The sequence below is a fragment of the Biomphalaria glabrata genome, chromosome 9 (assembly GCF_947242115.1).
Source record: "Biomphalaria glabrata chromosome 9, xgBioGlab47.1, whole genome shotgun sequence".
NCBI classification, from domain to species: Eukaryota; Metazoa; Mollusca; class Gastropoda; family Planorbidae; genus Biomphalaria; species Biomphalaria glabrata.
In genome coordinates this window covers 20,497,695-20,509,971 of record NC_074719.1, presented here as the reverse complement: position 1 = coordinate 20,509,971, position 12,277 = coordinate 20,497,695, and the positions used below count along the sequence as shown (strand labels likewise).

The 12,277-nt window shown below is 34.0% G+C and overlaps 1 protein-coding gene across 1 annotated transcript; it reads right to left on the bottom strand.

The window, feature by feature from the left end:
* Positions 1 to 1,095: 1,095 nt before the first annotated feature.
* LOC106060176 (uncharacterized) lies at positions 1,096 to 5,525 on the bottom strand. The gene is made up of 6 exons (XM_056041492.1): positions 5,382 to 5,525; positions 3,781 to 3,902; positions 3,320 to 3,376; positions 2,920 to 3,058; positions 2,170 to 2,255; positions 1,096 to 1,188 (listed from the first exon to the last, which is right to left on the bottom strand). The coding sequence occupies exons 1-6, from the start codon at positions 5,431 to 5,433 to the stop codon at positions 1,111 to 1,113; spliced, it is 534 nt and encodes a 177-aa protein (XP_055897467.1). The 5' UTR covers positions 5,434 to 5,525; the 3' UTR covers positions 1,096 to 1,110.
* Between the last annotated feature and the right edge of the window lie 6,752 nt (positions 5,526 to 12,277).

Here is a 12,277-nt window from a genome sequence, read left to right as displayed (position 1 = left end):
TCACAGCTATATTATTATTGAAATATTAGATCTCAGCTATATTATTATTGAAATATTAGATCACAGCTATATTATTATTGAAATATTAGATCCCAGCTATATTATTATTGAAACATTAGATCTCAGCTATATTATTATTGAAATATTAGATCACAGCTATATTATTATTGAAACATTAGATCACAGCTATATTATTATTGAAACATTACATCTCAGCTATATTATTATTGAAATATTAGATCCCAGCTATATTATTATTGAAACATTATATCTTAGCTATATTATTATTGAAACAATAGAATCCCAACTATAGTACAATTGAAGCATTAGATCCCAGCTATATTATTATTGAAACATTATATCTTAGCTATATTATTATTGAAATAATAGAATCCCAACTAAAGTACAATTGAAGCATTGGATCTCAGCTATATTATTATTGAAACATTAAATCTTAGCTATATTATTATTGAAACAATAGAATCCCAACTATAGTACAATTGAAGCATTAGATCTCAGCTATATTATTATTGAAACATAAAATCTTAGCTATATTATTATTGAAACAATAGAATTCCAACTATAATACAATTGAAGCATTAGATCTCAGCTATATTATTGTTGAATGGGAAAATGTCCACGCAATTGAATACAATCAGAAGCCACCCTTCAATGTATGTGTCGGTGTCACGAAAGACATACTCATAGCTAAAATATTAATCAGAATACCAAAAGCAACACAAACTCAATGGCAGACCCCGATGTCGCCGCCTATCACGTTAAACTAACATGAACCACTGCCAAATTAGTTTCACAGAAGTTTGCCCATTTTGCACATTAGACGGTCATTTTGCGCTTTGGTCGTGACGTTTGGTCAATAACCGATGTACTTAAAATTAACAGAGTATATGCTACTTTGGCCGATCACTTTTCAAGGTGCAAGGAAATCCTTAGCTTATATTCGATATTAATATAATATTAAGATGTAACAATATCAATTAAAATTACAAAGTGTACCAATGTAAAAAAAACAACGGTAGAGACATTAAAATTTGTAAAATGTAACGCAGTCAAGTTTAGCCTGACACCGTTTGTGTGTGATTCCTATAGTTACAGTACCTGCAGCTCGTGAACTGCCTTACAAGCTCCGTGAACAATGTGATGATCATCAACAGTCACTTCACAATACTGTCCAAATACAAAGTGTGTCAGATTTATTGTTTATGTTCATTTATGTCAATTTCCGTTTTAATTTTTAAATAAAATAATAATACTATAATAAATAATAATATTAGGCCTACATTAAAAATTAATAATTCATCAAAAATAAGAAGAACTATTTTGAAAGATCTTATTTAAACAAAAATTATAAACTTGTAATAAAATTCTATATCTTTCATGACATAATAAAGCATGTAATAGTGTCGCAATTTTTGTGTGCCTGTCCAGATGCTATGACTTTTGACTGTTTTCACAAAAGTTCCCAATTCGAAAGCTATCGGCTATCCGGACTTGATTTTCAGTACATTTGTCATATTAAATACATTATAAATTATTTACAACCTAATTGTCTTTGTTAATCTGTCAAGTCCTTATGTCAAGGCCCTACAATCAGATCATTTAATTTGTGCTTTTGTTTGTGATTTCACTTGACTTGAAAATATAATGAATCTTTATGAATTATCCATTCTACATAACTTCTGAGAGGATTGAAACCTTTGGTGGAAAGTCAACATGGGCGAGAAATCCTGTTACTGTCCTCAGTCAAATTTAAGAGCTACAAATAAAAATCTCATGTACACAAATGAGAAGTACTACTCTATGTACACAAATGAGAACTACTACTCTATGTACACAAATGAGAAGTACTACTCTATGTACACAAATGAGAACTACTACTCTATGTACACAAATGAGAAGTACTACTCTATGTACACAAATGAGAAGTACTACTCTATGTACACAAATGAGAAGTACTACTCTATGTACAAAAATGAGAAGTACTACTATGTGAGCTCAATGTTGATAAGTAGGTTAATTTATCTCTTCTCTGTAGAGACAGTTAAAGTAAATATACTTGTTTGTCTTAATTATACACACAAGTAGCTTTAAAAAAAAAAATTTACTTTGAAGAAACTCCGACAATGTACTTTGCGTTTCAAGTCTTACCTGTCCGTGAGTACAGTGTGTTTGAGAATGAACGCATGCTGCCAAGTCTAAGGATGAGCACTGGCCAGGGCAGAAAATATCACGATCTAATTAACAAAATAATAATAAGTTAACTCAGCACCGTCAACATTTTTTTTAAAGAAAAGTAAGCCTCTTTCTTTAGTGTCAACATTTGGTTTCGACAATTGGACTGGGCTATCTCTACTTGCACTAGCGTGTAGGTACATATCTTTCTAAAAACCTACTCTTTAATTATTTCAAATTTAAAATTTCAGTAGTACTATTTAGTTTAATGGGCTTCAGTTTACAATTTAGATGGCTAAATCATAAAAATCTGTTAGCTTTCTTACAACAAACATCTATCTATTCGTTCATCCATCCATCCATCCAACCACCCTGCCTGCTACGCATACATATATCTATCCATCCGTCCGTCTATCTGTATATCACGTTGTCTATCTATCTATCTATCTATCTATCTATCTATCTATCTATCTATCTATCTAACTATCTATCTATCTGTCTGTCTGTCTATCTATCTATCTATCTATCCATCCGCCCATCATTCCATTCATGCATCCATCCTTCCAATTATCCGTCAACCTATCCAAACACTTATCAATCCGTCCATCCATGTATCTACTAATCTATCTATCAATAAATCTACCAACTATTCCCCACCATTTCTCTCCCCTCTCACTGTTGTTTTGTAACTTTTTTTTTTTATATGAAATGAACCAATGTAATTACTGTATTCGTTAGTCAAGACGTTAGTGATTTGTGCCAGGCAATCAGGGGTGTCACAACAACGTTGGCATACTCCTGGGTGTATCTCATAACCACCGCCATCACACAGTCCTGTCACGTGAGCCAAATCATTCTGGCAGTCCTGGTAGGAGTAGAGACAGCAAAAAACGCGATAAATATTTTGTTGACTTGGCATTAAAACAAAAAAATAATAAGAATGGAAGGTTTAACAAAAACTAACTAAAGAGAAACGTCACTTAAGAGAAATAATTTAAATATAACAAAAAAGATTTGTTACATTTTTTGGAATGTGGAGGGTACGGTATTTTGCGGCTGCAGTCTTTTGCAATGGCAAATGTGTAACAGGATATATATATATATTTCGCTTTATGGGTTTACTTACATGTAGCGTCATGCACCTGATGATTGGATCCCCACTGGCATATGTAATAGCACATACCTACAACACATATGTACAAGTTAGTGTAAGAACTTATATTTATATTAATGTTATGTTGATACCATAAAGAAATATATATATATATATTACATACATACATACATATATATATATATATATATATATATATATATATATATATATATATATATATATATATATATATATATATATATATATATATATAATATATATCATATGGACTTGTATTTTTATGCATTTTTGCCACGATTTAAAAGGACGAATTCAAACTCAACATACATATTGTATTAATAAGAACATCACGGTTTTAGCGTAGATCATTTAATTCCGCTTGAGGAAACTTAACACAAATACTAGCAAGATTACAAGCATGGGTAACACAGAAGTTCAGTTAACGAATACTCCAGAAACAAACTACTGACCTCGTCAGCGGCACAAAACGTTGGTGAATTGAGACATCCTGGGAACGGGTGGTGTCCATCACACTGATAGCAATGTACAGAAGATGTTAAAGGTATGATGTGAACCTGACCATCAACCACACCTAAACCAAAATAATAATTGAAATTAATACTAGAATTATAATCTATATAACCTATGAGCGCCATTGCCTATAGGGACTTAATGGGTCCAGTATAATGCTACATTTTCTGATTTAAATATGTGTGGTTTATGTAGGGTTAATCTATATTTAAACGCGCAATACTATTGAGTCATTCATCTACCAAGAGATCTCTGAAACTGCCAACTGGATTCGTGGGAGATTTCGTACACATGTTCCTTTTAGGTGCTCGCTAATAAACCTTTTTTTGATACATTCACAGTCTAAGCGCCGTATTTCACGAAAAGTCGCAAGCTTTGTTTTTAATTTTTGATATATTCCAAGAAAGGACGAAATCTATATGTAAAACCGAAATATCAATGTTTAATAACACAAAAAAGACTTCCGTACTTTGAATTCGAATTTGAAATCAGGCCTCCTCTATGGAAGGCTGACACTCTATTCACTGAGATAGGCATGAAAATAGTAGGTTTTATAGTTATCTATTAAAGTTTCAAATCATGTTTGCTGTATTGAGAGAAATGGCAGTAATTGGGAGCTTTTTTACCATTAATAAGCTATGTTTAAAAAAAAGTATTTTTTTATTTTTTTATATTTTGCTTACTTTATGGTGTTTTTTTTTATAAGTTAAACATACTTATTGCTTATTTAGTTGCTAGTGTGATTTCTTGTGAATATTTGTTGTATTTGTTTATATTTGATACATTACAAATGGCAAGTAAAAAAATTACTACAATCTTTTTTTAATATGTCATATTATGTGCTATACGAAATTTACATAATTAGAAGTACAGATTAAAACATAACGCGTGTGTGTGTTGACACTAAATGTGTGTGTGTGTTGACACTAAACGTGTGTGTGTGTGTGTTGACCTTAAACGTGTGTGTGTGTGTGTGTGTGTGAACATTGTACACACCTAGGTACGACGATAAGAGTGTTACATCATGGAAATAGGTCAACCAGCGCCATAGCCAACTACGGTACAAATTTGAATCTTCTTCAGACAGTCAGAGTTAAAAATAAATTTGATTTTAAATTCCGGAAATAGAACACTACATTTAACTAAACATTTCATACAGGTTTTTGGTCTAAATGTTTTATCGCACTTAATAACCAACCACTATGCTAAAATTGTATCAATATACTCAATATTCCAATTTACACCTGCATCCAATATCAAAGAAAAACCCTATCCTGGAACCCTCAATGAAAGAGAGGAAAGGGTCCGCCCAGAAATAGATGATTTGGAATCAAAATATCAAGCAGATGGGCAAGACCTGGGAACAGTTGCTTAGACTCGCCCAGAACCGAGACGCATGGAGAAAGCTGGTTGGTGGCCTATCCATACGGCATTAAAGGCATAGATGAGATGATAATGAGAAGATTTATGGAGAAATGAAAAAGATAAACCGATAAATTAATAGATCTATATTTATATATGTATATAAACATCAACCTACCAACTATAAAACATAAGAAAGAAATCAAGATAGTTCGCATGGTCGATGACATGTTTCAGTTCATTCTACAAGATAAGTTTCAAACTCAGGTTAATGTAGATATATTCGACTTACTGTAAACGTTCTATTTTTTCAAGCAAATATACATGAGTGACAATTCAAACATGCGTTAGTGTTGTTTTTAAACTGTTGGTTATTTTTAACAAAAACATAAATCTATCACCTATAGATCTCTAGCCTTCAAATATCCCGGCATAGTGGTGAGACAAAAGTCTTAACATATATTATCTACATCTGTCAGTAGTCCAAAAATCTGACATTATTTGACAACAACAACAAAGAAATAAATAGAAAGTATCAATTTATTACAAAGCCTATATCAACTCTGTCAGTCTGACTTTCTGGTAAAATTTTTGTACATTTTCGGATCAAATTGAAACTTTACACGATTATTTGTAGTACCTAGCAAAACATGAATCAATAAAAAAAATTAAGCAATAAACTAATTAATTATTGGTAATTGATAATGTTATAACTCTGCCATGCGTACCGCCATCTAAGCTAGTGCAGAAGGTGCGCACTGTTAGAGATTAGAGAAGGATGTGGACATTAGAAGAAGAGAATAAGTTCCGCCCAAGTCTAGAGCCGATATCAAGAGACTACTATAGACAGATGTTGCTTAATGTACTAAAAATAAACATCGTTGCCAAGTTAAGTTGCCTCCCTGAAATTATTACAATAATTTTGCTTGGTACCGAAAATGGGAAATAAATGCTACTTATTGAGAGTGCGTCTGTATATGTGGAGTGATTACTTTTTATTTTCAAGTTTTTTCTTCCACTTTCCATTCTCGGATTTTGAGTTATTATCAGTAGTCCATAACATCAATTGAAAACGAATAGATTAGTTAATCAATTAGTGATAATTAATAATTGTACTTTATATGGAAAAAGGAGCTTATTCTTCAGTATTGAGATATTAATATTTTCCTTTTATTATTATATAGTTGCAACTGAACCTATATGCTCACATTGACCTAAGTAGATTTTAGTTAAACTATGTCTTTAATTTATCTTTCTAAGTTACCATTGACAGACTGACACATTCATTGATCATGAGATCTCTTAAACTGTCGTACGTATCTACATCAAATTTCGTACACAAGGTTCCTTTCACCTCATAGGTGCTCAGTTAGAAAGGTTTTTGACAGATTTGCTATCTGACGGTCGCCATTCACGAAAAACAGCAAAGTCTTTTAAACATGTTTATTTTATTTTCGGTATTTCCCCAAAGGACGCAGTCTATAGAGAAATCATTTTTCAAAATTCAAACAAATTTCATATTTTCAAAGCAATTGTTTTCCCTAATACTACCAATTTTAATATGCCTTACGTCATTTCCACGAGGTCGAAATATAAAAAATCCTAATAGCATTAATAAGATAGATCTAAAGTTTTTTTCTTTTTTTCTTTTTCGAGAGAGAGAGAAAGAGAGAGTGAGGAATGGTACCACACAAGATCTGTCAACCATCTTTATCTATTCCTTTGCATTTGATAGAATTTTATTCACGAAAATGCCGGTCTATTCTTTGATGTTGTCCTCCTATCGTTTTCTCTGACTTCCTCTTCATCTTTTTCCTGGTACTGTTCCCTGAAGGAAGGTTTGAGTTAACGTTTTTTTATAGTGGTCAGCAGTTCATCGGTGGGTCCAATCGCTGTATTAATAATCTTTTCATTGGTGATGCAATCTTTGTAAGTGATACCTAGGATTTAACTATATTTTCAAAACCATCAGTTCATTGAATACATATGAATATTAACAATGCAATAATAATAACATTAATAACTCTTCTTATCCTGTGATATCAAGTCGTAAGTCGAATTATGCAACCGCCTTTGTTACAATTTTGACACGAGCACGTCTCTTCTTTTTGTATCTTTTGTACTTGTTGATAATTTATAGTTTCTGATAGTCTTTGTAAAAATATTGAAACCTGCCTTTTTACCTGCCTGAGCGGACCACTTCGGGGATCAATTCTGAGTTTGTGTTTCCTTACCAAATGTCACCTTGTTTTTTTTTTATTAATTCTATTTATTAATTATCAAATACCTTTTTTTCATGGTTTATCGTAACCAAAAACGCTTGGTAGTATGTACCAGTCTCTTTCTTGACGGGTTCGAATCCTGCTTCTGTCAAACACATTTTTACAGACTATTTTTAAACGTAAAAACATGAGAGACTTGAAATAATAAAAAAAAGTTTATATAATACTATCCTTCTCGGTTAAAAAAAATCCCTATGTGAATTAAACAACATCACTAACTACAACTCAGTTTTGACAGTTAGCATGTTGTATAGGTGTCTATAAGACTTTTTTTCTAATGGTTTAATTGTATGCAATGTTATTTGTTCAAATTTTGGCCGTCACATCTTCCTGCTAATAAATACATTACATCTTAGCGGCCTTTCTCTATTAAAATATTGTCTAAGATTTATTGAATGCTTGAAGGGTCTTAAAGATTGAATGCTTAAGATTGAATGCTTTAAGAGTCATAAAGATAATTATCAAATAAAATAATCTTGAACTTGATTCTCTGATTTTTTTAATCTTCTAATTTAGAACTTCCTTATGACAGTTTCTTTTCATCTAGAATTCACAATTACCCACTTTAAATTCTATAAACGACGTGATTCGCAAGAAACTTGCATACACATTGAAGCGTTGTTTCCACAATTTCTTTCCGACGCTTCCTGGAAAAAGCGTTCAAAGAAGAATACACTATCTCCTTTTTTGTTCTCTTTCTCTTTATCTCATCTCTTTCTCTTTATCTCTATCTCACTTTAAAACTTTACAAATCTACAGGTAAAAGTAACTGACAGTATTGACAATTTTAGTATGCTCACATCATGTACTCTTTTGTTGTGTGTCTACATATAGTGTTTGCTTGTTACTGGAAAATCTCCGGTGAAAGAGGTCTGTTCCAACAGGTTTGATTAGATAACGATTGTTATTATAGTATTATTATAGCGATATAAATTTAAAAGAATCAACTCCCATTGGTCTATGTCGGAAAAGATTTAACTTGCATAGAGTAGCGTTACTGTAATGTATCTAATCATAGAGATGTTGGCTTGTCGTTTTTAATGCTCGTTCTTTATCATATCTTGGTGATATGAGCACAGTCCATGATGAAATAAGCACATTGCTTGGTAGAACAGGATCAGTCTCTGTTGAAATAGGCAGAGTCACGGTCTTTCTGTCTTGGTACACATTTTATACACGTTATTGTTCCCTCTTCCCATTCTCGAATCAATAATTTTGCACAATTATTTATTATCCCTAGCACGAATCAATCAAACCTCGTGTAGAAAGAAATATTTCTTATTTAAGGGGATATAAGTCTTGTGAAGAGAATTAGAAAGGTTTGAAATATAGCTAGAGTAAAAACAACAAATCAACTTTGATGTAAAAACTGTATCTAAGAGTTATAAAGAAAAATTGAATTAATTTGGTTGATTAACATTGTCTAAATCACCCCAGTGATGGGCAAAAGTTAACTAAAAGTTGGAAACTTTTAGTTCAGCTTTAAACATGTAATTAAGGCCAAAGTTTAAGTAGAAAAAAATATTGTAATTATAATTTCCAATGTACACAAAAAAATTTGAAACTTACAGGTCTAATTACAATTTGTTACATTTTTCAACATTTGGCAGCGGTTGAAATGTACATCCATGTTTTCTAACAATAACTTAGATTATAGAAAAAACAGGTTTACAAAGACAGTTTGTGTGGGAACAAAAACACAAAATCGGCCCCGCAGTGGTCCACCTAGAGGCTTCACCAGGGTTCGAACACGGGACTTCAGGTTCCAAGTGCCTTACTCTCAGCCACAGCATCTCCAACATTTAGCGTACACATATTTTTTTTTAAATAATAGATTCAAAATTAATAACATGTTACATGTAATAAAGAGAAACTAAAAAAGATTTATTCTTCTATCAAAATTAGATTCATTGGAAATACGTAAATACAAATATTCTTGACCTACTTTAAACTACAATTGTGTACAAATGACTTAACATTAAGACTTTCCCTTCGCTAATAAAAATTAACATCTCCATTTGTCATTTGTCATACAAACTAGATATTGATCTAGCTAAATCTAGACCTAGTTTTAGATCTAAATCTAGATTCAAGATCAAAGTCTAGGTCTAGAACTAGATCTAAGTCTAGATCTAGAGTTAGATCTAAGTCTAGATCTAGATCTAGAAATAGAATCTTCATATGGAATTTACCATATCTAGACTAGAATTCGTATGAATGTACAGGTTTATCTTACAATTACCAGACCTAGGCCAATGTTATAATCATGAATAGTAGGCATTTTGTTACTGGATAATAGTGTACAATGCTGTTCGCATCCGATTCATTTCCTAATGTGATACTATTGTTTACATATTAAATAAATCTGCACCCCTAAGCTGTCAGAACATAAGTTATTGCCTTAATAATTAAAATTGTTGTTCAAATTATCAATACTGTAGTAACTCCAGTGGCTGACCGAAAGGGTTAATGTGTGTGCGGCCTACTGATACCACACGACTCAGGCCAATCACACAGGTCAACGGATCAACAGCTGTTGAACAAGGGACATTACTGCTAGTACACGCAAGTATGACCCATGCTGTGGTCATGTGACCCAGAGCCCTTACGGTCGAGAGACAATGTGTTAGAAAGAGAGTAGAGTCCAGAACAGCAAGCAGTAAGGACTGTGTGGTACCTTGTGAGTCCTCGAGAATGTAGCTGTAGATCATAACAATACATTTAAAATATATATATATACGGAATTAGACGAAACGCCCTCAGTAAAGGAGCTGAGCATTGCCATTGACATGCTTGCACATGGGAAAACACCCGGAGGAGATGGCATTTCTGCTTAAGTCATTCAGGCTGGAAAACATGCCCTAATCAAACCACTCCATGAACTGCTAAGCTTGTGCTGGGAACAAGAAATGGTCCCCCAGGAATTGAAAGACTCCAACATTGTTACAATTTATAAAAATAAAGGCGACCGCTCTGATTGTAACAATTACAGAGGCATCTCACTGCTTAGCATAGTCGGAAAGGCTTTTGCTAGAGTATTACTAAAGCGATTACAGATCCTGGCAGATCGTGTTTATCCAGAGTCGCAGTGTGGCTTTAGGGCAGGTAGATCTACAACAGATATGATTTTCTCTCTTCGGCAGCTACAGGAGAAGAGCAGAGAACAAAAGAAGCCCCTCCTCATAGCATTTATTGATTTGACCAAGGCCTTTGACCTTGTTAGCAGAAGCGGTCTGTTTGCTGTACTAGAGAGAATCGGCTGCCCAAATAAGTTAAGAAAACTAGTGTCAGCTTTTCACGAAAATATGCAGGGCACCGTTCAGTTTGAAAGTTCTTCCTCCAGGCCAATCTCCATTAAGAGGATGTGTACTGGCCCCTACACTATTTGGCATCTTCTTCTCAGTCGTACTATCCAGTGCTTTTAAATCCCTGGAAGACGGAATATACATCCATAGCAGATCCGATGGAAGGCTCTTTAACCTGGCACGTCTTAAAGCCAAAACGAAAAGGCGTCGTATCTTGATAAGGGAGCTGCTGTTTGCCGATGACGCGGCACTCGTATCTCACTCACAAGGAGGTCTACAGAAGCTAGTGAACGTCTTAGCAGCTGCTTGTCAAGAGTTTAGCCTTACTATAAGTCTCTCCAAGACCGAAATCCTGGCACAAGACGTCGCAGAAATACCTATAATACAAATTGGGAACCACACCCTTTCAGTGGTGCAGGAATTTACCTACTTGGGTTCAACAATTGTCAGTAACCTAGACTTAGACATCGAGCTGACAAAAAGGATAGGAAAAAGCTACCACAGCATTGGCAAAACTCTCCAAGCGCGTCTGGGAAAATGGTAAATTGACCACAGCGACCAAAATCCTAGTCTACAACGCCTGTGTTGTGAGCACTTTCCTTTATGGCAGTGAAAGCTGGTCAACGTACATGTACCAAGAGCACAGATTGAATAGTTTCCACTTGCGCTGCCTGAGACGCATAATGGGCATCTCTTGGAGGGACCATGTCTCCAATCAGGAAGTTTTAAGATTGGCCAATATGAACAGCATGTATGCTCTCCTGACACAAAGAAGATTACGCTGGCTCGGACATGTCACCCGCATGCCAGATGGTAGAATCCCGAAAGATATCTTATATGCTGAGCTTGTGGAAGGAGTCAGACCCAAGGGCCGCCCAAGACTAACATATAGAGATGTCTGCAAGCGAGACATGAGAGCCTCAGGCATCAGCGAAAGTATGTGGGAAAACATAGCCAAAGACCGGAGTGCTGGGACAACCTTTGCTCAGAACAAAAGAATTGAAGCGGCTTTAATCAAGAGGGATAAAAAGAAAGCTGCACTGTCTGCTAGCCCTAAATCAGAGGCATACACATGTACGAATTGTGGCAAAGTCTGCCGTTCTAGGATTGGCTTGATTAGCCACACCAGATTCTGCCCCGTCTCAAGATTAAGCCAAAACCAGTGACTCATTTGGGCGCATCCATTGCCTTTCGAGACAAAAGGAGCCATATATATATCACTATATCTGGTGTGGCTAATCAAGCCAATATATATATATATTATAAATATATCTAGATCTGGGTTCTATTTAGTCTTATTTAGACTGTCAAGCCTATATCTAGATCTAAGTCTAAATCTAGATCTAGAACTAGATATATAATCTTGATATAGAATGTACTATATCTAGACTACAAATCGTATTATAATTATGTAGAACTGGGCTCTATTTAGTTTTATTTAGACTGTCACTGTTAAGTGTAGGCTCCTATAATGAGGATATGTCAAA